At 40.8% G+C, this 27,415-nt stretch overlaps 1 protein-coding gene across 2 annotated transcripts in view; it reads right to left on the bottom strand.

Moving 5' to 3' along the window:
• CDKAL1 (CDKAL1 threonylcarbamoyladenosine tRNA methylthiotransferase) overlaps positions 1–27,415 on the bottom strand; it is an 871,738-nt gene that overhangs the window by 611,146 nt on the left and 233,177 nt on the right. For both annotated transcript variants that reach the window (XM_073678844.1, XM_073678842.1), the window contains exon 7: positions 10,092–10,140. In XM_073678844.1, the coding sequence (XP_073534945.1) occupies positions 10,092–10,140 (49 nt within the window). The remainder of the gene's footprint in view (positions 1–10,091; positions 10,141–27,415) is intronic.

The following is a 27,415-nucleotide window of genomic DNA, read 5'->3' as shown; positions in this document are numbered from 1 at the left end:
ATTCATTTTCTGATGTGACTTGCAAAACACAGAGTCAAACAGCAGTTGGCTCACAGATACACAGTGAAGTTAATGAAGAGGTGAGCAAGAATGGCTTGATAGCATAATAGGTAAACCCATTATATACATATGATGTCATATGCTTAATAATGGCTACAGAGAAGCAGAAAATTATGTGACCAGGAAAAACAATGATCCCATTATCTCCGCCATCCGTTTACTTCATCTGTGTCTTGCAGTGGCCATGCATGTAATGATCAATAGGCACTAATTACATAGGACATTAGCAGCCCAATAGAAATCATAAGCGCTATCATACAATTTATCATTGAATCCATATAATACATTTGAGGATAAGCACAATGGGATTGTATGTGTGTTTAATTTAATTACAGAGTGTGTTTAGGATGCAGACGGTGAAGGTTTTTGATAGCATTGGAAAAGGTACATCTGTAATCCACACACAACACATAAAATGAATGATTATGTGGGCGATCAGAAAACTGGCGTAAAATGCTTTGAAAAGGTGAATTTTTTTGCGACAATAGAAAAGCAACTAGGTTTTTTTGCATTAAACGTGCAATTTGTTTTGTGAAGTTTTTTTTTTTTTTTTTTTTTTTTAACAGGATAAGAAAATTCTTTACAATGTACATTTTTAAATGCCACTGTTTATAATAAAGTGAGTATGCTACAAGAATTTTTATTTTTGCAAACTTGTAAAATTTGACTAGTTACACATATGTACACGTCAGTAACCTTGACCTCTAGCAGGTGTGGCTTTTAGGACGTTTACCTACTTAGCATTTCTTGTTAACTGCTTTTTTTTGGGAAACAGGGATTTAATTTTGTTAGGCTGTGTGCCCACCATGCGTTTTTTAAGCGTTTTTGCAGCAGCAATTCCGCTGCAAAAACGCTTATAAAACACTTAGTAGAATGTCTGCCATGTTCCCCAATGATAATCCGCATGTGCTGTGCACATGCTGCGGAAATTTCCGCGGCGGATTATCACTGCGGAAAAAAACGCAGCACTACCAATTATTTTGCGGAAGCGCTGCGTTTTCGTCGCCATTGACTTGCATTGGAACGCATGGATTACGCATCACAGCATCAGTACATGCGAATTACATGCGTTTCAATGTGCGGATGGTACCCAAGTCTGGAGGACAGGAGACTCTCCTCCGGACCCAGGTACCATACAACCTGTAAAAAAAAGAATAAAATAAAAAATAAATATTATACTTACCTTCTGATGGCCCCCGTCTCCTTGTCTTCGCTTGACGGCAGATCGTGGTTGGCTCAAGGACATGCCATGACGTCATTTAGTCATGTGACGGGTCACGCGACGCTGACGTCGGCAGGTCCTTCAGTGTACCATGAGCTGCCGGCAAGCCGAGACGCATCAAATCAAGACTCCGGGGGCCATCAGAAGGTAAATATAGATTTATTTTTTTATTTTTTAACATTCTTTACAGTCACACTATATAAATCCATGCCGGTTGCATGACCAAGTTGACAAGCACTTTCCAAGTGATGCTAAAATCGATTGCAAAGCGCTTGACAACCCGCATGCGGAAATGCATGTGAAGAACGCTTCACTTCCACATGTCCCTGGCAGGAAAACGCATGTACAATCCGCATGTACAATCCGCATGTACAATCCGCATGCGTTTTTTCTGCCAGGAAGATGCAGAAACGCTCAGGAAAAAAAACGGAGCATTTCTGCATCGTGGGCACATAGTCTTAAAAGAAAAAAAAATACATATTTTACTTTATGCATACCTGTTTTACTAGTTATATTTGTCAACCGAACACACCACAATAATACTTTAGGCTGTTGTCGCATTATGCTTTTATGGGGGATTAAGAGTGTTAACAAATAAATAGAATTAAAAATAAAAAATCTATAGGTCCTAAGAGGGATAATTTTTGGACAGGTTTTATAAAAAATATTATATTATATATATATATATATATATATATATATATATATATATATACATACACACACACACACACACACACACACACCAAAGAGGAGGATGGCATTCAAGGAAAAATATGTGCAGGATATTATATTATTGATGCAGTTTCAGAATTATTCAATCACTTCAAGACAAGAGTCTTTAGTACTCCGTTCCCTTTGACTGTCATGACTTGCTGTAAATGTGAAACAAAACAGACACTAGCTACTAGTAGCGTTCCTGAGAAATCTAATATTCTAATATTATTGGTTGCTATAATTACCTGCTTCAAATTACACCAAAAATTTTGTGCGTTTCAATACAGGCGACTAAGAGGGCCACTTATATCCTCAGAAATCTGGTGGCAGCCGGTGACTGCTTCCTTTTTCTGTCATGTCCAGATAGTGTAGCCAGTGTTCCTCTAATTTTGAACTAGTAAACTACGTTTCCATCTGTATCTCTATGAATATTCAATATCTTTGTGATCTTTATTATCCTTTTGCTTGTTTCTGCATAGGCAATGTTCTCTTCTCTTAACTTTTTAGACATACCCAAGAATAGAATTGGACTGGGGGCTACTGGCCATTAGGAATGGGCTAAGATTCCTCAGGAACGCTGCCAGAAGCTGGTGTCTGGCTATTTACCATGTTTTAGCAGGTCATAACAGCCAAAGGGTGCTCTACAAAGTGTTAAAGACTATTGTCATGAATGAATAGAATAATTCTGAGGCTGTAGTCGTCATGAAAAGTGCCATTTTGTGCTGAATTTGGAGAAAACACTTGTTACATTAGTTGTGTTCAAGTATTTAAATTTTTCTTGTTTGGTTTATTGCAAATAGTAGAAAGTTATTAAATATTGCTAATAAACCTAATTTGCAATGGGGGTTGAATCATTTTGATTGCAACTGTAGTAGCTGAGTCCGGAGGAGTGGCACAGAAAAGGTAAATCCAAAAAAGTAATAACACTTCCAGGACTGCACATGCAAATTCAGAAAATACCAAGATGCAGTAACAGGTCATCTTGACAAGTGTGACGACAGCAGCAATAGGTCGATATATCATAAACTGCGCCTCCAGGATGCTTCTCAGTTGCAAGATAAGAGTTTAACAGTATTTGTGTCTCCCACTGCTAGTACTGCAGTCTTTCATGACAAATCTCTTTGCAGATGACTCTATATATGGCTCAGTGGACACACAAAGCTTTTATTGCATTTTTGATTCATAGATGACCGATTCCCTCCCTGATATCTCATCACATTATGGTCTCATAAAGAATCGTAAACCAGTGTCAAGAAAGGGAGACATAAAGAAATAGCCTGGCTTTGTACTCTTTTGGACACATCGTGAATTACAAATTTCGTAGGAGGATACTGAAGTTCACTGCAAGTTCAAGGAGGTTACTATTGTGTGTGTATCCAAGTAAACCAACTAAAATACATGCGTGGATTCTGTAAGACTTTTATACTTACACGTGTGTATGTACGGTATATAAAATGTGTGCACACTGCCAAGCTATTACTTTAAGGCTATGTGCCCACGATGCAGAAATGCTCCGGATTTTTTCCTGAGCGTTTCTGCATCTCCCTGGCAGAAAAAACGCATGCGGATTGTACATGCGGATTGTACATGCGTTTTCCTGCCAGGGACATGCGGATGTGAAGCGTTCTTCACATGCATTTCCGCATGCGGGTTGACAAGCGCTTTCCAAGCAATTTTAGCATCACTTGGAAAGTGCTTGACAACTTGGTCACACTATATAAATCCACACAAACGGCATGGATTTATATACTGTGACCCCAAAGAATGGCTAAAAATAAAAAAATAAATCTATACTTACCTTCCGATGGCCCCCACAGTCTTGCTTCGCTCCGTCCTGGCTTGCCGGCAGATCGCGGTACACTGAAGGACCTGCCGTCACATGACTATGACGTCAGCGCAGGTCCTTCAGTCCACCGCGATCTGCAGGCATGGGAGGACGAGCGCAGCGGGAGCCATCAGAAGGTAAATATAACGCTTATTTTTTATTTTATTCTTTTTTTTACAGGTTCTAGGGTACCCAGGTCCAGACGAGAGTCTCCTGTCCTCCACACCCGGGGACCATCCGCACATTAGAACACATGGATTGCGCATGTACATATACAGTGATGCGGAATGCATGCATTCCAATGCAAGTCAATGGCAGCGAAAACGCAGCACTTCTGCAAAATAATTGGTAGTGCTGCGTTTTTTTCCGCAATGATAATCCGCAGCGGAAATTTCCGCAGCATGTGCACAGCACATGTGGATTATCATTGGGGAACATGGCAGACCTTCTACCATGCGTTTAAGCGTTTCTGCAGCATTTTTGCCGTTGCGGAACCGCTTAAAAAACGCAACGTGGGCACACAGCCTTATTTCACTTAGCTCTCATCCTCTAGTTGTTCTTGAAAAAGACTGTTAGGCTGCGTGCCCACTATGCATTTTTCAAGCGTTAATGCCACGGAATTTCCGCAGCGAAAACGCTTAAAAAACGCTTGGTAATACGTGCCCCATGGTACCCAATTATCATTGCGGGACAATCCGCAGCATGTCCATTAATTTTGCGGACACGCAGCGTAATCACCTCCATTGACTTGCATTGGACCGCGTGACATCCGCATCACTGCATCTGCACAAGCGGATATCACACGGTTCAATGTGCGGATGGTACCCAGGTGTGGAGGAGAGGAGACTCTCATCCAGACCTGGGTACCATAGAAACTGTAAAAAAAAAAAAAAAAAGAATTTAAAATAAAAAATAAAGATTATACTTACCTTTCGATGGGCCCCGGCCTCCTCAGCGATGAATGCGATGTGTTGGGCAGCTCGCGGTGGTGTGAGGACCTGACATGACGTCACTGAGTCATGTGACAGGTCACGCAACCGCTGACGTTGGCGGTCGAGTGACCTGTCACATGACTCAATGACATCATCGCAGGTCCTTCACACCACCGCAAGACACAGGGGAGACCGAACGGAGCGGAGAAGGAGATCGGGGGCCATCGGAAGGTAAGTATATTCTTTATTTTTTACCATCCCAGTGGGGGTAGTAGCAGAACTAATATGACTGGTGGGCCCTTGTAATCGAGTCCGACATTGCATAGAGCAGGGTTCCCCAACTCCAGTCCTAAAGGCCCACCAACAGACCATGTTTTCAGGATTTCCTTACTATGGCACAGGTGATAATTGCATCACTTGCACAGGCAATAATTCCATCACCTGTGTAATACTAAGGAAATCCTGAAAACATGACCTGTTGGTGGGCCTTGAGGACAGGAGTTGGTGAACACTGGCATAGAGAAATGAAAGAATTAATGTAGAAAAATGTTCTGTACAGTATATGTAAATCGCTGTGATGTGTCAATATTCCTAGGCATTCTTTTAAGCAGGAACAGTATACTCAAGTACCAATGCTCATCTGACTTGAAGCCACATCAGAAGGCTGGAGAGGTTTTTTACTGGACTGTATAAATGTAGGTGATGCATTCGGTATACATTGTGCTGACTTTTATACAATAACATTGCTTTTTCACACTTTCCCGAACTTCACACCGATCTTATGCACTGATAAAAAGCCAAAACATGGCTGTCACTGACATCCTAAGCAGGGCCTGACTGTGATTAGAGAAATGCCCTGGCGCACACAGCCATCAGCACATATTGGACAGAAAAGAGAGACAAATTAAACTGCTGATTATATAAGATGTGTGCCTTGATCATTGTGCAGCATGGCCTTTTATGTTAAGGCCAAAATAAAAGTGCATAACTTGCACACTAAAACTTCTTAATGTATAAGAATGGGAAAAAGGAATGTTAGCCAAAAAAAGTTCACAAACACTTCGGCACATCAAGTATGCTTGGTCTAAGAAGAGAAAACTATTTAGTGTAATAAACTGTAATGGAAGGGCTTAAAGGTGCAATAAATCACTAGCACAATTTATGTATTGAAGATTAAAGGGATTGTCCAGTAAAAACAAATTATCACCTATGCTATGATTGGCAGAATAGGGAACTTTTATCCCCATTAGATTGGAGCAGCAGTACGCATGTGCAACCTGCACTCTATTAATTCTCTATGGGGCTGCCCAGCGCTGCACTTTCTCCAGCAGCTTCATAAAGAAAGTAAGGAGTGGAGGTCAGGCATTTTGTAATTGTCATTAAAGTTCCATGTCGGCTATAAAAATTCCCTGCTCTTCTGATCTGTAAGGGTCCCCACAGAAGGACACCCATAAATCATCAAGTTATCACCTATCCCAACAAGAATCAAAAATGTAACCCCAGCAGGTAGAATATGCAAACACAATGTATACTCTGCGTTTCCTCTTAGGATATGTTTACATCTGATTGATGGCTCTGTCATAGATTGTCAAATTTGATGGGAAGAAAAGAGCAGCAAGCTGCATTATACTTTTTAGCAAACCAGCAGACATAATAATCAATGGGGTCTATCGGACGTGGTTAGAGTCAAAACTGCATTATGGTTAAAATGTAAATTGCAACATAGATCCTTAGTGGCTTTATTGAAACAATGAGCTGTTTAGTTTTAGGAAATCAACTAAAAAAAACACAACAAGTAATATATTATTAACCCCTTAATGACCGCCGTAACGCACTTTCACGTGGGGTCATTAAGGGTACTTATTCTTCAGCGCCGTTAAAATGCGTCACTGTGGTATAAGTAAATAGCACCAGCGGCGATTCCTGCTGGTGTCAGATGTATGCGACAGCTGACACCCTGCAGTATCCGGCCGGTCTCAATGCCAATTGGGGCAGATTAACCCCTTAAATACCGCTGTCACAATTGAGTGCTTACTAGGGGGTCTTGTGACCCCCTTAGTAACCGTCGGACCCCCGCGATGAGGATCGCGGGTCCCGATTGTTACCATGGTTCCCTGAGATCATGTGATGATCCCAGGGTATGGTAGCCTGTGAGATCCAGCAATAAGCTGGGTCTCACAGGCAGAGTCAGTGAGTTCAGTGACTCATTGACAGGTCTCATGCACTGCAGTACAGAGGTACTGCAGTGTATGAGACCAGCAATCAAAGTGACAATCACACATGTCCCACAGTGGGACTTGGTGAAGAAGTAAAAAAAGTTAAATAAAATGTGTAAAAAAGTAGAAAAAACAACATACAAAAAGTGCACACAAATCACTAAAATAAGTTTCGCCGCTCAAAACGCAGCGTTTGTGATGAAACAAAAATAAACGAAAAAAACATGCACATAATTGGTATCGCCGCGTCATCGTACCGACCCGGCGGAAAAATTGGTCTCATCACTTTTACCGCACAGCGAACGGCGCAAAAAATAAAAACAATAACTGAATTGCTGTTTTTTGTTCGTTTTGTGTCTGAAAAATCAGAATAAAAAGCGATCAAAAATGACTATGTGCCCCAAAATGGTCTGAAAAAAATCTGCAACTGGTCCCGCAAAAAATAAGCCGTCATACAGGTCTGTTGATCAAAAAATAAAGTTATAGCTCTCAGAATATGGCGACAAAAATAACTACTTTATTAAAAAAAAGCATTTTTACTGTGATAGCAAAAAAACTAAAGACCCCCATATAAATCTGGTACTGCAGTAATCGCACCGACCCGAAGAATAGATCTGCCTCATCACTCATACCGCACGGTGAACCGCGAAAAAATAAAAATAAGAACTATTCTGGTACTGCTCTCTATTTCTTCATTCTGCCTCCAAAAAAAATTGGAATAAGGCTCGGCTCACGTTTATCCTGCGCTCTTCGCTGAGTGCTTATGTCGGAGTTTCCGTGTAAATTCACCAAAGCCGCAATTCAGACAAAAAACCCAGATGGAGCCACTCATTTATGAGGCTGATGGAGTCCGTTTGGACTGGTCTCTGTTACGGCGGAGTAACAACATTTTTGGCTTTTTTAGCGCACAAGTGTGGATGACCACAGATCTGTGTGTGCCTAAAAAGATGGAGACCACCGGAGCAGACGTCAAACGGACTCCAAAGTGTCTCCATCTGGCTCTTTGTGGTGGGTGGTTCCATTGGGGGTTTCGTCTGAATCGCATTTTTGTGGGATTTACACGGAAACCCCATCGTAAGTACTCAGTGTAGACTGGAGATCCACTTTTATTCTGGAAGCAATCAAAATGATATACCCCAAAATGTTGCCAATAAAACCCCTAATTTATCCCACACAAAAGCAGCCCCCTCTCAGGTCCGTCATCTGTCACTGGAACTATGGGGGTCCCAAGTGACTGGTAGAACAAAGACTCCGGAAAAAGGACATGGCTCCCGCCCCCTCAAATAAAATCCAGTGAATTCAACGCTCCCAAATCCAAATGCCCCCTCCTTCTGAGCCCCACTGTGCCTAAACCGAAGTAAGCGGCCACATGTTTGGCATTATTGTAGCAGGGAGAGCACTTAATTTACGGGGTGTGTGTCACCAGGAGAAACCACTAAACTGGCATGTTTCGAATTCTCCAGAATAAAGCCTGGTGTGAATGTTACATAATAGTCACTGCAGCAGTAGATTAATTTATTGAGATGTGTAATTTCTACCATCGGGTCACTTTTGGGGTTTTTCTGCTGTTCTGGCAACTTAGGGGTTCCGCAAATGTCGGCCACAAATTATTCTACCAAAATCTATGCTCCAAAAGCCAAATAGTGCTCCTTCCTTTCAGCCCTGACGTGTGGCTTAACAGTAACTTCTGATGACATATGGGGCATCATTGCGTTCAGGAGAAATGGCATAAAAAATGATGGGGTCCGTTTTCTTCTATTATCCATTGCAAAAATCATAAATTTGGGGCTAAAACTACATATTCGTGAAAAAAATGTAAATTTTCATTATGATGACCTAATGTTATCAAATTCTGTGTAGTACCTGTGAGTTCAAAATGCTCACTATACCCCTGGATAAAATACTTGAGGGGTGTGGTTTCTACTGTTTAGGCACATCAGGGGGCTCTCCAAAAGCCACATGACACCCGCAGACCATGCCATCAAAGTCTGCGTTCCAAAAGTCACTCCTTCCTTTCTAAGCCCTCTCGTGCGCCCAAACAATAGTTTTCCCCTACATATAGGGTATGTCCGTACTCAAGAGCAATTGCACAACAAATTTTGGGGTCCATTTTCTCCTGTTATCCTTGTGAAAATAAAAGTGGAGCTAAAAGTACATTTTTGTAGAAAAAAATGTGATTTCTTAATTTCACGGCTCTACGTTATAAACTTCTGTGAAGCACCTGGCGGTTCATGATGCTCACCACACATCTAGATAAGTTCCCTGAGGGGTCTAGTTTCCAAAATGATGTCACTTGTGGGGGTGTTTCCACTGTTTAGGCACATCAGGGGCTCTCCAAACGCAACATGGCATGCACTAATTATTCAAGCAAATTTTACATTCAAAAAGTCAAGTGGTGCTCCTTCCCTTTCGAAACCTGCCGTGTGCCCAAACAGTGCTTTTTCCCCACATATGGGGCATTGGCTTTCTCCCTTTAGAACAGGTAGAAACCATGCATAAAAATAAAATCTAGAATCCTGAATGACCTGATAACAATCTCCGCTCTCCTATCCTGACAAGATCCAGCTTGTACTAAGCAGTGGGAGGTTTCAGCAGCAGCAGAGGAACTGAAAAAGGCCCATTAGTCAGACTAAGTGGACGCAGACAAAGCTCTTGAATACACTTGGATCCACTCTGTTACTGGACTCATAAAGGGCTCATGTTAATATCTACCGGAAAAACTGTTGGAAAGCTACTCTGACAGATTTTCATGTCTCATCAAATCAAAGATCTATTTAATAAAGCATATAGTTTGCTCTTTCAGTAATGTAGAGAAATCTAGTAAAGAAAGTTTATGCAATCTTGCTATGGGGGCTATACATTACACAGCACATTAGACCCAATCCCATAGTAAGCCCACAACCTAAGATATTTGTGAACACTAAAGGGCAACTGAAGAGCCATGAGAAAACCAATGAAATATGCAGCGAATGTAAAATTCATGCAGACATTACCATTCTTGGCCTAAAGGGATCCATTGCTGTTATTACTACCAAACAGAAATTTTTCACTTTGTAATTATTCAGGATATTAATTTGTTTTAAGCTATTTTATAAAACGATCTCATCACAAAGCCTCACCTTTTATGGTTTCCTCTACTACTTCCACAACTCGATCAATCTGTTGAACCTAAATAGAAAAACAATAGAAAATATGTATGAAAATTCACAAGGAATTTGAAGTACCATTTTAAAACCAGCTACAGCCGAACTCCTAAAATGCTCATAGATGACTTGATCATACAGGCATTCTGACAAGAATTTTCAAAGTAAGCACACCAGCCTCATCAGGTCCAAGAGATTCATTTAATATTTATGCAGTTTCCATTATGAAATCTGGAGACATATAGGCTTTAAAATACAAATTTCATTTTATATAATTGAATGCCATAAAAAGACCTATTTATGTTAAAATGGAAACTCCATACTCAAAAGGAGTGGTCCGTCTGACGGACAGAAATGTTTTAAGTAAGCATCTCACACCCTATAAAATGTCCAGGAAAAATGCAGTCTTGGCAAATGACCCAACATATGCTTTACATTAAACTCTTCACATGTAAAATCTGATAACACTTTTTGCAAGGTAATAAAAGAAAAAAAATGTATGCAAGGCAAGGAGATAGAAAACTAATTATGAGTCTGATGTATGGAGTTGTTACTGAATTTTGATTCAGCAGGTTATTAATCAACAGGATTTGAGTTAAGCACACTCGGTCTGACTTCACATCTGCACTTCACTGTCCGTTTCCAAACCACGATTACGGGACCCTCACAGTTCTCCTGACTCAATATAGCCTTAGGAATTTGTTAATTCAGGAGATCCATGGCTAGCCTGGAATTTGTAGTCTGCACATTGACCATGACATTTTCGGATGGGTACAGATGTAGCTGTGATAGCACCAGGTGGCACAAAGCTGAAGGACGTTGGGTTCTCCATGACAGTCAGGTGGAGCTCCTTGTACACTTTTGAGTGGAGTAAGTTGTTCAGTTTCTATTTCCAAAAGTGACATCAGAAGATAAGGCTAAAGCGTTTGAGTCAAGGGGCTAGTAACTTAAAGGAAAGCAGTCATCAGATTCATGTTGCGTGAATTATGGGGAACATGAATCAGACACTGGCTTCGCAAATTTCAGCCAGGTATGTTTCATCAGGGTAAACATACTTTGAAAAGACGATCGGAGTCTATATCTCTGATGAGGTGTGTCCCTAGTGGTATTTCTCCCTGCCCAACTTCAGGTGACTGATAGGTCTCCTCCAACGTCTGTGCAGACAAAAGGAGAGGCCTGACACTGAACTGGAGAAACATTGGGAAAGACCCATCAGTCATCTGGAGCAGAGCAGGGAGAAATAAGCCTGGGAACTGGCTTCAGACTAGTCAGCTGAGACATATAGTCCCCGGCTGACCTATGTGCACACATAGGGAGAGACCTGTCAGTCAACTGGTGCGAGGCGAGGAGAATGCCAGTCGCTAGGTCTGTATTTAGGTATAGATCTGTCCGTCAACTGGAGAAGTCATTTCAGGAAGATTAGTTGGCGTCCATAAATTTGACCAAGCATAATAGGATTGTGGATTCTGACTGATGAATTGGGACGGGTATATATTTGTTTGGGGAACAATATACTCTAGCAACCTGTCATGAACGAAGTAAAAAAAATTAACTGGTCAAAAATCTTCTACCTCCACATTTATACCAGGAATGGCATTAAAATCAGGGATGAATGGAATAGCCGAATCCAAAGCCTCTTATCAGGGAAATGCTAGATCATCTGGCAAAGCCCCTTGTACACTGACATACGCCAATTCACTAGTACTAGGAACATTGCTTGTACTGGGCAGTGTTCCCTGATTTGAAGAGGTTTCTCCAGTAGCGCTATTTGCCTCCATTGTCGTTTTTGAGGATGGACCAGAATGAGTGATCATTTCTGAGCTATCACTGTTGCTGCAACTAAAACCCTTAAAATCCTCATCGCCATCTGACATTACACTTTCTTCACTTTCAGAAGGACATACACCTCCTCTGCAGAATAAAACTGATGTGCCATTATATTACTTTTTATATATAAATGTACACTCTACAGTAATAGTTATATTTTAGTAGAAAATACGTTCCTATCAAATTATGTATATAGTATTGTACACAGTATTTGTATGTGTATATTAGTACAAACATGATACATTGTCGCTTTAATTCTTTAGGACCCTTTGGGCAAAAGCTATGGTTTTGGATTAAACACACAAACGCCCATTTTCTCCTTTATTTCTATAGAGCAGGGATGCACAACTCCAAGGACCACCAGAAGTGCACGTTTTCAGGACTTCCTTAGCACTGCACAAGGTGCATCACCAGTGCAGGGAAATTATCACTGCAATACTAAGAAGATGCTGAAAATCTGCACTACTGGTGGCCCTTGGAGTTGTGCACACCGGCTATAAAGCCTAAATTCGGGGGGCCCAAATCTCATGAAGGTGGGGGGGGGGGGGGTTGAGTTTTAATGTTTGCAGCATTTTTAGTCTGGTGTTAAAGACGGGCCGTGCAAAATTCTACTCAAATCAGGTGGTTTTGTACTCAATGGCCTACCGATTGCTTCATATATATAGATTTATAATCTAATTTATCTAATCAAGTTATACTATATTAAACACCTACCCTATCTAACCCTATAGCCTAACTAATAAATTGATGGGATTAACTGGGAGAGGGGAGAATCTATTAATTAGTCAGTGTGTTTTTAGAGTATGACAAGATCACTCACTGACACAGCGCTCGCCTTCGCCTAAAGCACTTGTCACATTGTTTCTCCTCTGATCGCTCACTCACAGAAGATCAGAGGAGAAAATGTTTTATATGGAGGCAAGTCACCCAGGAAAGGCTGTTACTACAACAAATTTTCCCAGCGATTGCCGTTATTGGCTAGCATGACGGTGATTCAGGACCTAAACCAATCAGGACTCGATGAGGTCAGGGTTCACAACTAGCATTCTGCAACCAAATCCTGATGCTTGCAGGTATGTGGGGGTCCCGATATCAAGACTGTCGACAGTAGGCAAACATTGGCGCTGCACAAAGCCCAGCAAGCGCTGACATTTATTTACAGTCGTGAAGGGGATAATTGAAAAACTTGGTGCTTTAATAATATAAAAGGATGAACACTATTAGCATTAGAACTTGTAAGGGTCAACAGGGGAATGAAACAAGCATTTGATCACTAATAGTCAAACCTAAAGGTAGAGATGAACACCACCATGTCTGCAAATTGAGATTCTGATTTGGCTATTATCCTAAGTCATATTACATGACTCGTTAACCCCTTCATGACCGGAGCATTTTCCGTTTTTGTATTTTCGTTTTTTGCTCCCTTTCTTTCCAGAGCCAGAACTTTTTTTATTCTTTGTTCAATATGGCCACGTGAGGGCTTATTTTTTTGCGGGATGAGTTGTACTTTTAAACCCCATCATTGGTTTTATCATATCGTGTAATGGAAAACGGGAAAAAAAATCCAAGTGCGGTGAAATTGCAAAAAAATGCAATTCCACAGCTGTTTAACCACGTTCACTGAATCCTAAAACTGACCTGCCATTATTATTCTCCAGGTCATTACGAGTTCGTAGACACCAAACATATATAGGTTCTTTTTTATTTAAGTGGTGAAAAAAAATTCCAAAGTTTGCGAAAAAAAAAAAAGAGAAGAAAATGGCGCCATTTTCCGAGACCCATGGCGTCTCCATTTTTCGGGATCTCGGGCCGGGTGAGAACTTATTTTTTGTGTGCCGAACTGATGTTTTTTTTTATACCATTTTAGGGTAGATCCGATGTTTTGATCGCCCGTTATTGCATTTTATTGAAATGTTGTGGCGGTCAAAAAAACATAATTCTAGCGTTTGTATGTGGAGTTGATTTTTTACTGTTTTATTTTGAATGGGGCAAAAGGAGGGCGATTTAAACTTTTATACATATTTTTATTTTAAATATTTTTTTTTAAATTTTTTTTTACACTTTTTGCATACTTCTATAGTCTTCATAGGAGACTAGAAGCAGCAGCTGTCCGATCGCCTCTGCTACATAGAGGCGATCTGCTCATCGCTTCTATGTACTACAACCCCTGGCAAAAATTATGGAATCATCAGGCTCGGAGGATGTTCATTCAGTTGTTTAATGTTGTGGAAAAAAAGCAGATCACAGACATGGCACAAAACTAAAGTCATTTCAAATGGCAACTTTAGGGCTTTAAGAAACACTAAAAGAAATCAAGATAAAAAATGTGGTATTCAGTAAGGGTAATTATTTTCAGACAAAGCAGAGGGAAACAATTATGGAATCACTCAATTCTGAGGAAAAAATTATGGAATCATGAAAAACAAACACACAAAAGAACACTCCAATACATCTCTAGTATTTTGTTGCACCACCTCTGGCTTTAATAACAGCTTGCAGTCTCTGAGGCATGGACTTAATGAGTGACAAACAGTACTCATCAATTTGGCTCCAACTTTCTCTGATTGCTGTTGCCAGATCAGCTTTGCAGGTTGGAGCCTTGTCATGGCCCATTTTCTTTAACTTCCACCAAAGATTTTCAATTGGATTGAGATCCAGACTATTTGCAGGCCATGACATTGACCTTATGTGTCTTCTTTCAAGGAATGTTTTCACAGTTTTTGCTCTATGGCAGGATGCATTATCATCTTGAAAAATGATGTCATCATCCCCAAACATCCTTTCAATTGATGAGATAAGAAAACTGTCCAAAATATCAATGTTAACTTGGGCATTTATTGAAGATGTAATGACAGCCATCTCCCCAGTGCATTTACCTGACATGCAGCCCCATATCATCAATGACTGTGGAAATTTGCATGCTCTCTTCATGCAGTCATCTTCATAAATCCTCATTGGAAAGGCACCAAACAAAAGTTCCAGCATCATCACCTAGCCCAATGCAGATTCGCGATTCATCACTGAATATGACTTTCATCCAGTCATCCACAGCCCACGATTGCTTTCCCTTAGCCCATTGTAGCCTTGTTCTTTTCTGTTTAGGTTTTAATGATGGCTTATATTTAGCTTTTCTGTATGTAAATCCCATTTCCTTTAGGCGATTTCTTATAGTTCGGTCACAGACATTGATGTCTTCCTTGGTCTACCAATATGTTTGCCTTTAACAACCTTCCCATGTTGTTTGTATTTGGTCCACATTTTAGACACAGCTGACTGTGAACAACCAACATCTTTTGCGACATTGCGTGATGATTTACCTTCTTTTAAGAGTTTGATAATCCTCTCCTTTGTTTCAATTGACATCTCTAGTGTTGGAGCCATGATTCAAGTCAGTCCACTTGGTGCAACAGCTCTCCAAGGTGTGATCACTCTTTTTTAGATGCAGACTAACGAGCAGATCTAATTTGATGCAGGTGTTAGTTTTGGAAATTAAAATTTACAGGGTGATTCCATAATTTTTTCCTCAGAATTGGGCGATTCCATAATTTTTCCCAACTGCTGGGTCTGGAAAAAATTACCCTTACTGAGTACCATATTTTTAAACTTGATTTCTTCTAGTGTTTCTTAAAGCCCTAAAGTTGCCATTTGAAATGACTTTAGTTTTGTGCCATGTCTGTGATCTGCTTTTTTTCAACAACATTAAACAACTGAATGAACACCCTCCGAGCCCGGTGATTCCATAATTTTTGCCAGGGGTTGTAGAAATGTTCACTTGCTATGAGCGCCGACCACTGGGTGGCGCTCATAGCAATTGAGACATGACAACCACAGGGGTCTGTTGCAGACCCCGGGTTGTCATGCCAACCCATCGGTGACGCGTGATCACGTGACGGGGTCACCGATGGGCCGTCCTAGGACGCACTTCCTGGAAGCGAGAGTAAAATGACGCTGTCAGAGATTGACAACGGCATTTAACTGGTTAACAGCCGCGGGTGGATCGCGATTCCACCCGCGACTGTTGCGGGCACATGTCAGCTGTATACATCAGCTGACATGTGCCTAGTTCAGTGCAGGCTCAGCGCCGGAGCCCGTGCTGAACAGGGGGTGACGATGTGGTGCGCACTATTATGTACCACGTCGGAAAGGGGTTAAAGGGTTGCTTGTGACTTGTAGGATTGCTGCTTCCAATAGGTGTCGCTATAGAGTTCAAGTCCTCTTTCTCTCTGCAGAGGCAATTTGCATATCAATCTACTTTAGAAACTTTTATTGAATAGTTCTTCAACAAAGATCTTTATTCAAAATATTTGCTTGGTCCAATAAAGGTAACTTTACATTAATGTCATCCTGAATGGAAATCACTAACAAGACGCCATTTACACTTTGGGCTGTGACAGAATATACTAAAAAGCTCACAAGAAATTGCAGGTATTGCTTTAAGTAACAAAGTTACCATACGCAAAAGAAAAAAAGATGTAGTAACTGTAGGTTTCTTTGGTACTAGTTTCATCTCTTTTTTCTGAACAGCACGGAACAAATATGATTTCAAATGTTCACTTTCTGTGTAAAAATCTAATTTTCCATCGGAAAGCCTTAAGTATTTGAAGTGGAATCACCCCATGGCAAATGCTGCTGTATAGAGGACTGTCAGGCTTTTTAAGCCAGTAACAATTAATTCAGCTGCTCTCCTTGAGATAAGTGGATGCCCTGTGTGATCCCACTATTCCTCATAGCTTTAAAGCAAGACATGGCACCAGAAAGCCATACTCACAAATAGACGGCAAGTTGAAAGCTTTTCACCCTCATTCAAATAATCAGAACTACATTTTGTTCCATTTGGTTTGGAGGGCAGCTTCGGATGTTGAAAACCTCACTTGCATCAATTTTAATTAAATTGCTTACTTCTCCTGAAAGTGTGCGCTCGTCTATGTGTTCATTTTCACTTCTGTACTCTATAATTTTGAGGCTTAAGTCACCAGCAGAGAACAGAAATGTATTATTGCATATGAATGCCATGGAAACAGATGGCTTAAGAAAATGATTCACCGATGCATTAATGGAGAAAAAAGTCATTTTTTGAGTAATGGTAGTGGTTAAGAAAATGATATTTTTAAACCTTATCAGACCATTACATTTAACATTAAGTTGTAAAAGTTTGACAATATCTGTTATATATGTATGCAGTATATTCAAGACAAAATGAAGGAAATCTGCCACACAAAAAGCAATTTACCACTACTAAAATAATTACACTGAATGAACCGGAAAACATTTTTAAAATAAACAGTGAAAATGAAGAAAAGATTTTTATACGACATTGCAGAAGCCATGCAACACCGGTGGACAGCAAAAACGACCAATTACCGTTTCAGCCACAAAAATAAAATAGACAAAAAATAAAATAAAACCAAAGGAGCAATATGAATTGGATGAATTGGAGAATGGACTTTTACTGACACAAGAGCAAGACGTTTCTACCTTGGCTTGAGGTCTTCATCAGGCTCTCTAAAAACGTCCTTATCTTGGAGCAACTTCAGAGCTCTGTTACAGTTACTTTTACATACAGCAAGCTAGATCCATGAAAATAAGAATTCTTGGAAAACTCATTTGATAACATTTTCCCATTCTTCCAAGCAGTCACAATTTTAACAACGATTTGATGAAGAGCAACAGAAATACACAGTGACTGCTGTAAGGGTATATAAATGAACAAGAACATTTTATATATCCAGAATGAAAGGTACAGTAAAGCCTGTAGTGACTGAACACTACTCTATGCCTGACAACTCCTTTTCAATATCTTTATAGTGAAGGGCATCAATATCGGATATAATCTCTAACCTCATTTAGATTAGAATAATCAAATTTTTAATATTATTCAAGCCTGCTGAATGCAAATATAAATGTAATCAGCAAATGTAGAACGCTATAACGGAAGCTCGTCTTTCTCCAAATGCCTTTTTATCCAACTTAAAATAAGCACACAAGTCATTTCAACCTAAATAGAAGTCACCTGCGCTGGTCCTAGACAGGCGCTGATTAATTTTGTCTGCTATATTAGGTAAGCATACATTTATGCCTTGATCAAGACAAGATCATGCACAGGCGAGACTGTGTGAAAGATTAAAGTTTAAATATGTTTGCCAAACTTAATTCAGGTCATTACTTCTGATGCACACAACCACCGCTCAGAAATCCAATTTTGTTTCTTATCCTACCCATGTCAACTGCACTTCCCAAACTGACCTTGGCTACAGATTTACAATATAGCTTCTGAGACAAATTTCCCGGACAAAGCATTTAAAGTGAAAAATGTTCCCTAATACGCCGGTAATATACAGGCTGGCCAAAGGGGAATATCACTGCAAAACGAAAAACACATAACAAAAACTAAAGCCGATTCTAGAAGAGGCTAAATACACTTCCAAAAGAACAGTGAAACTTTCTATACTTTTTATTTCTTATAAATATGAGAATCATAAATTTATAGCTAGAGGAAGTTGTCAACCTTAGAAAACGGTTACATCCCACAAGAAGACTATGTCTTTATTGGCTTGGAATAATGAATGCTAATAGACAAAGCAGGCAAAAAATGTAGGAGGCTGCTGTACGTTGACTATCTGATTCCTGAAATTTTATTAGTCGTGACTAATTCCACCCAGAGTTAAAGCGGTTGGCCACTTTCTCTGCATGAGAATCTGCCTCCAGAGCTGGTTTTAAATAAAGTGTGGAGTTACCAGTGTGAGACATGTAACTAACACAGGAGAACTGAATGTTGTCTCATAACAAACACATTAGTAGCTGCAGCTCTCTCAGCTCTGTGGTACTGCAAGAATATTACAACCCTGTCTGCCTGTGAGATATAAGCTGAGAGGAACCTGCAGATGTGTCAGGTATAATCACACACAGCTCTGCAGTGAGATCAGGAGAGCAGAGAGCGGCCATTACACATCACACTGGGAACTCCCTTTTTTTATTTAAAACAATCTCTAGAGCAGATTCTCGTGCAGATCAGTGTTCATAGCCTGGAACAGCTCCTTTACATATAAGAAAAACATCGATTTCTCTGGATTAAGATATCAGATCGCAGACAGCAAGATACCATTTTATTCAGCTTCCTATGACCTGCATACACATACAGACGGCTTAGGAGGATTGATCCTACTGACAGATTCCCTGTAACTGCAGCAGAACCTGCCCGACTTGATTGCCTCTACTTGTTTACTAACTCTTCCCCTTCCTTCCCCAACCATAGACTATAATATACTGTTTAATCTGAGACCTCACTGTGATAGCAGTCCAGAAGAAGTAGCTCATAAGTGGAGAAAGAAGCAGAATTCTACGATAAGATATTTTACAGTTTTAGATTGATAATACTATTGATTTGTGCAAAATGTTTTGAAACAACTATGATCATTAAAATGCTTCTAGAAACACTATGCAACGGTACTCTGCAAACGCTGTGTACGATATGTACACGTAAAAATGTGAGATACTTTGCGCACATTTTGATCAAAATACGTTAGCCCATCTGGCAACAACAGCATAACATCTTTAAGACGGGTCCCTATTCTAGAGACACACCTCTCTCTGAGCCAAGACCTCAAATGAGCTATCTCCACTCAGACTTAAAGAAGCACTCCCACAATTTGTTTTATTCACTAACCCCTTCACTCAGCGGCCATTTTCCGTTTTTACGATTTCCTTTTTTTCACTCCTTCTTCCCAGAGCCATAGCTTTTTTATATTTCGGTCAATATGGCTGTGTGAGGGGTTCTTTTTTGCGGGACGAGTTGTACTTTTGAGTGACACCATTGGTTTTATCATATAGTGTACTGGAAAACGGGGAAAAAATTCAAAGCGTGGTGAAACTGCAAAAAAGTGCAATTCCACAATTGTTTGTCGTTTTTTTTTTATTTACAATGTTCACTAAATGCTAAATCTGACCTGCCATTATTATTCTCCATGTCATCACGAGTTCGTAGATACCAAACATGTATAGGTTCTTTTTTATTTAAGTGGTCAAAAAAAAATCCAACGTTTCTTAAAAAAAATAAATAGATAAATAAATGGTGCCATTTTCCAAAGTTTGTAAAAAAAAAAAAAAAAAAAAAAAAAAAAAAAAGCGCCGTTTTCCGAGACCTGTAGCATCTACATTTTTGGTGATCTGAAGCTGGTTGAGGACTTTTTTTTTGCGTGCCGAGCTGACGTTTTTATTGATACCATTTTGTGTTAGATTCAATGGTTTGATCGCCTGTTATTGCGGCGACCCAAAAAAAAAAACGTAATTCTGGCGTTTTGATTTTTTTCTCGTTACGCCGTTAACCAATTGGATTAATTCTTTTTTTATATTGATGTATCGGCGATTCTGAACGAGGCGATACCAAATGTGTATTGTTGATTTTTCTTTTTCTTGTTTTAATTCGAAAGGGGCGAAAGGCGGGTGATTTGAACTTTTATATATTTTTTTATATTTTTAAAAACTTTTTTTTCCCTACTTTTTACTTGCTTCAATAGTCTTCATGGGAGACTTTGTTACACATAGAAGGGCTTCAGCCCAGCTATGTGTAAAAAAAGTGCTCATCAGTTATGGATGCCGACCGCTGGGCGGCACTCATAGCAGATCGGCTATAACAACCACAGGGGTCTCCCGGAGACCCCGGGTTGTCATGCCAACCCATCGACGGCCCGTGATCATGTGACGGTCGCACCCAATGGGCGTTGTTTGTGACGCGATTCCGGCGCAGCCATATTAAATGCCGTGGTTGGAGTTTGACAGCAGCATTTACCATGTTAACAGCCGCAGGTGGATTGCGATTCCACCTGCGGCTGTTAGGGGCACATGACAGCTGATCAGATCAGCTCTCATGTGCCAGGAAAGATGCGGGCTCATCTCACCAGAGCTCGCATCAAAGGGGGAGACACGATATGCGCCCTACATATACGGCGCATGTCGTGAAGGAGTTAAACATGTGTACATGCATGCAATGTAGTGCCAGTGTATTAATATACTCATCTACCGCTGCTTTCTCCGGTGTCCAGTGCTGTTCTTCTCCTTTTCTGACTAATAAAGATGGAGGCAACAAAAGTGCAAAATACTGGTGAGACAACCACTCACAACCTCCCAATTCATGGAGGGGGTGGCTGTCTAATACTGGGCTACACACCTAACAGGGCTTCACATTATAAATATGCAAGTTTGTCTCCTATACTCCGCTATTTGATATATATGTTAACCCCAGCAATAGATGTGTGGGCATACTAATTATATACTGTTTATAGCCTTGAGAGGTTTGTTGTAAGCCCTACATTGAGCTACTCTGTTTTTTTAAACAAAATCTGTTATGATATTTTATATTTAATAAAGTTGATATATTTGTGAGATATTAGTTAGTCCTAATATTAGTACTGAAATAGCACACAAATAAGGCTTGTATAGGGCGCTGGTCACACACACATGTAGTGACGTCCCTACTATTAGATTAGGTGGGCTGCCCAGCACTATATCAGTGCACCCCACCAGGATAGACACCCTAGTTTACAAGGCCAACATAGAGAAACTTGGCTACACCCTGTCATACAAATAAATATAAGGTGCAGAAAAATATAAATATAAGGTATTGGTCGATATTTTGGCCAAAATATGCAAGCTCACAACCCACGTCATGGGTCCTCATTCTCTTGCAAGTCCCTGTGCTAAAACTAAAAGCAAAGACACAAGCAATTAAAATTGCCTCCAAAAAATAACAAAACAGAAAAGGCAACAGTATTTACCTGCCCAGATCTGGGCAAATACTAAAAATCTTAGTGGCAGCTGCTTCTTTATATAATACTTATCAATCTGGGGCTACCCTTCTTATGTAACACCTTTATAATAAATCCAAGCTCGCAGCACGCACGGCACATGCCTGCTAAATTAAATAACCAGCGTCTAAAAGCTGCGTCAATCTCTGAAAGCGGCATTTAAATGGAATGCATGCCAGAGTGCACACATACCGACTCATCAGCCCCTGGCGTCCAGTCACTGCCATCTTGGTCCTCCTCTGAAGCTCAGCTATATGCCAAGCTTCAAGGGAGACCAATATTTTCACTGTAGCATAATGCTCTGCTACTTTGTGGCTGAATTGTTGTGGTTCCTAAATGCTTCTAGTTTATATTAATACCACTCAGTTGATTGTAAGATATATAAGAGGGAAAAAAATTTCATGAACTGACTTCTTGCAATAGTGGCGTTTTATTACTGTACCATAATTGAATTCAACCAGCTCTTTAGAAAAACTCATTCTTTCACAAATGTTTATAAAGGCCGACTGCATGGCTAGCTGCTTCATTTTATGGATCTGTGGCAATGGGAAGGAAATAAAAATCTGAATTTAATAATTAAGAGATTAAGTATTGCAGTGGGCACTTTAATCTCCTGTGAAGATGGAAAACTTGGATCACAGCTGCTAAAAATAGGTGTCGGCGAAAAACACAGACGGCACCTGTTGTATATGAAGTGGGTTGAATCCGCTCTATTAACAGACACTCAATGTGACATGCCACATACTGTATTGTGAAGGAGTTAAAACCATAGTGAGGATGTGCAGATGGTTTTGCCATGATGTCTGGCCGAGTGTACTAGCTAAGTGCTACCACAGGATGCTGGCCTGATGCTATAGAGATATTGAAATAAGTTGCTGCATGCCGTACATGTCAAACTCGGCCCATGGGCCAAATCTGGTCCGCACGGTGGTTTTATTTGGCCCTCGACATCAGAACCACCACCCCTAGGTGGGGCCAATATATTGTCTATGTTGGACCCATTATTTTATATGGAGGACTATGTGGTACCCATAATACTGTATGGAGCACTATGTGGGGCCCATTATTCTGTATGGAGGACTATGTGGGGCCCATTATTCTGTATGGAGGACTATGTGGGGCCCATTATTCTGTATGGAGGACTATGTGGGGCCCATTATTCTGTATGGAGGACTATGTGGGGCCCATTATTCTGTATGGAGGACTATGTTGTGCCCATTATTCTGTATGGAGGACTATGTGGGGCCCATTATTCTGTATGGAGGACTATGTGGGCCCATTATTCTGTATGGAGGACTATGTGGGGCCCATTATTCTGTAGGGAGGACTATGTGGGGCCCATTATTCTGTATGGAGGATTATATGGGGCCCATTATTCTGTAGGGAGGGCTATGTGGGGCCATTATACTGTATGGAGGGCTATGTGGGGCCATTATACTGTATGGAGGGCTAAGTGGGGCCCATTATTCTGCATGGAGGACTATGTGGAGCCCATTATTCTGTATGGAGGACTATGTGGAGCCCATTATTCTGTATGGAGGGCTATGTGGAGCCCATTATTCTGTATGAAGGACTATGTGGGGCCCATTATTCTGTATGAAGGACTATGTGGAGCCCATTATTCTGTATGGAGGACTGTGTGGAGCCCATTATTCTATATGGAGGACTATGTGAGGCCCATTATTCTGTATGGAGGACTATGTGGGGCCTATTATTCTGTAGGGAGGACTATGTGGGGCCCATTATTCTGTATGGAGGACTATGTGGGGCCCATTATTCTGTATGGAGGACTATGTGGGGCCCATTATTCTGTATGGAGGACTATGCGGGGCCCATTATTCTGTATGGAGGACTATGCGGGGCCCATTATTCTGTATGGAGGACTATGTGGGGCCCATTATACGGTATGAAGGACTATGTGGGGCCTATTATTCTGTAGGGAGGATTATGTGGGGCCCATTATTCTGTATAGAGGACTATGTGGGGCCCATTATTCTGTATGGAGGACTATGTGGGGCCCATTATTCTGTATGGAGGACTATGTGGGGCCCATTATTCTGTATGGAGGACTATGTGGGGCCCATTATTCTGTATGAAGGACTATGTGGGCCCATTATTCTGTAGGGAGGACTATGGGGGGCCCATTATTCTGTATGGAGGACTATGTGGGCCCATTATTCTGTAGGGAGGACTATGGGGGGCCCATTATTCTGTAGGGAGGACTATGTGAGGCGCATTATTCTGTAGGGAGGACTATGTGGGGCCCATTATTCAGTATGGAGGACTTTGTGGGGCCCATTATTCTGTATGGAGGACTATATGGGGCCATTATACTGTATGGAGGACTATGTGGGGCCCATTATTCTGTATGGAGGACTATGTGGGGGCCCATTATTCTGTACGGAGGACTATGTGGGGCCCATTATTCTGTACGGAGGACTATGTGGGGTACATTATTCTGTACGGAGGACTATGTGGGGCCCATTATGGGGCCCATTATACTGTATTCTGGTTGGCCGACAACTTTGTCCAAGTTTTTCATTTTGGCCCTCTGTGTGTTTGAGTTTGACATCCCTGTTGTATGTGGAGGTGCTTCCTCTACATCACTATGCAACTCTTAACTAGTAACTAATGGAATGCTGATTGAATGCTGATTAAGTGCTCTGTATTCTGAAAACAAGCATAGATGATGTCATATGATAGAAGGCAGTGTTACTCCTCTCTATGATAAGTCATAATATATGCTTGTTTTGAGTATGAACAGCGAGGTATGAACACTTTCTTTAAACTAAGTAGTGTGCTAGAGTGATGTAGAGGAAGCAAGTCCCCAGCATCTCTGTCCACAGTAACTCCTTCCAACATCTTCACTGCTTCGGGCCACTATCCTGAAGTGGCACATAGCTTGCCCACATGTCATCAAACTTCCACACAAAAGTGTTTGCACATGCATTACAATTCAGCACTGGCTGGACGCCAAGATTGGCTTTACTCAGTCAGCCATTGTTTTAACACATAACCACACATATTCACAAGAACATTGTACCCCATAAACCAAGGGTCCCCAACCTTTCTTACCGCCAGCACCACATTCATTTCTGAGAGATTGCCAATAGCTGTATGCAAAGAAATCATAGTAGTCTCCTGTATACCAATTTGAAGGTTATAATTCTCTGTGTGCCTACTTGTACGCTGTGTGCACAAATTAGACCATTTGTAATTCTCATGATTAATTTTATTATTGAACAATTACAGTGCTGTGGGTCAATCCACAAGGCTAATAAACCTGAAACCTCAATACTTAAAAAAATAAAAGTGAGGTTTTGTTTTTCTTAGGAGGATATCTATGTGTTCAGAATAACTGGGCAATTATTAGTGTGCGGAATTAATATGTAGCTAAATGAAAAACAATGTTTTCCATCTAAATTGTTTGTTTTCATTTGTTAAAGATAATAACCAAACAACTCAAAATGTACAAAAACACATAAAAAAAATATTATTAACCAATACAGCCACCCTTCTTTTCAATAACGGTCATAAGTCTTCCATCCATGGAGCCCGTCAGTTTCTTAATGATCAACTTCGTAGCTATCATTAATCACAGCCTCCCAGACACTGTTCAGAGAGGTGGATTGTTTTCCTTCACAGTAAGGCCACGTTCACACGTTGCGTATCTGGTCAGTAATTTACATCAGTATTTGTAAGCCAAAGCCAGGAGTGGGTGATAAATACAGAAGTGGTGACGTGTTTCTATTATACTTTTCCTCTGATTGTTCCACTCTTGGTTTTAGCTGAAGTAAAAAAAAAACTCAGCAAATACTCAATGTGTGCACGTGGCCTAAATCTGCCATTTAAGAAAGGCCCACATGTTCTCAATAGGGTTTAAGGTCAGGTGTGAAGGGGCCATGTCATTATTCTTTCATCTTTAAGGCCTTTACTCATTAGCCAAGCAGTGGAGAACTATGATGCATGCGATGGAGCATAGTCCTGCATAAAAATCATTGTATTCTTGAAAGATGCAGACTTTTTCCTGTTCTATTGCTTGTCTTCTAAAAACTGGCAGTAGGTTTGGGAGTTTATTTTGAGTTCATCTTCAACCCAAAAAGGTCCAACTAACGTCCCTTTATTAATACCAGTCTATAGCAGTACCCCACATCCACCTTGCTGGCGTCTGAGTTGAAGTGGAGGTCTGTACCAGTAACTGATTCAGCACTGGGCCCATCCAACAAGACTATTAAAGTAGATATCCGGGACTTTGTTAAAAAAAAAAATAATAATGTACCTAAATCACTAACAGGCAGGGAGTTGCTTCCAACCAGCATGTTGTGCCCGGCGCCGTTCTTCCCCAGCACAGAGTGGTCACAGACCGCTCCTGAGGGGTGATTCAGCTGCCTCTGCTGATGTCACGTTGACAAAGCAGAGGCTTCTTTTCAGCCCTGCTCTGTTGATGGGGCAGGACATCTGATATAATTCTGATTGACAGTCGGCTGCCCCAGTTAGGCAGGGGGGGATCCAGCTGTCAAAAAGACCGACGTTGGAAGCACCGCACCGTCGAGAGTAGGGCGGAAAATAAGTCTCCGCTCTGTAGATGTGAAGTCCGCAGAGGCAGCTGACTCGCACCACAGGAGCGGTCTGTGACCACTCTGTGGTGGGGAAGAACGGCGTCAGGCACAACAGGCAGGTAGGTGTAAGTCCTTGCCTGTTAGTGCTTAGGTAAATGATATCCCCTTTCAAGTGTCACACATCTCATATGTCCATTAAACATTTGAAAACTCTGTCTTCAGATATTTCTTGGCCCAGTCTTGATGTTTCATCCTCTTTGTTTTGTTAAAGAGTGGTCGGGTTTCCGCCTTTCTTACCTCGTCTCCGATCACTGAACACATTGTACTTCTGGGTACTCCAGGGAGGTTGCAGTTCTGGAATATGACAGCACGGAAGGATAATGGGTCCCAGTCGCTTCATGATCTTTTCTTTTCAATTCTTTCTTCGACCATTAATGTGCATCTTTTCTTCTCAACACATTTTTTGTGTCCCTGTTGACTATTTGCAACAAAACTTTTGATGTTTCTGTTATCTTACCCCAATATGTTATCAATGTCCAGAGTCCTGCATCCCTCTGTAAGACTTTTCACAATTTCTGACTTTTAAGAGTCAGTTAAATCTCCTTTTTGAAATACTTTGCCTGAGGAAAACAAGCTGCCTAATAATATAGCACACCTTGATAAAGGGTGTTATATCCCTAAACCTCATCATCCCTCATTACACAAATAAACATCACCTGATCTGATTCATCCAATAGGCATTCAAATTTATACTGCGTGAAGTTGCACATATGCATAAAAATGGGAATATGGTCAAAATACTCACTTGATTGATAATTGTGCACACAGAACAGAGTAATAATGCCACAAGTGCCTCCTTAAAAAGTAATAATGTTGGAACAATGCTCCTTATCAAGTTATATTGTCCTGCACGCCCCTTTTAGGCCACAGCCCCACTATCAGTATTTGGTCAGTATTTTTTCTCAGGAGTGGGAGCCAAAACCATGAGTGGGTGATAAATGCAGAATTGGTGACTTGCTTCTATTATACCTTTTCTCTGATTGTTCCTCACCTGGTTTCAACTCCCACGCCTGAGAAACAATACTACCCGAATACTGACCAAATACTGATAATG

This window comes from Phyllobates terribilis, unplaced genomic scaffold (genome assembly GCF_046119375.1).
Source record: "Phyllobates terribilis strain yellow unplaced genomic scaffold, ASM4611937v1 Scaffold_4__5_contigs__length_816908805, whole genome shotgun sequence".
NCBI classification, from domain to species: domain Eukaryota; kingdom Metazoa; phylum Chordata; class Amphibia; order Anura; family Dendrobatidae; genus Phyllobates; species Phyllobates terribilis.
The sequence above is the reverse complement of the archived record's forward strand: the minus strand, read 5'-3'. Positions and strand labels throughout refer to the sequence as shown.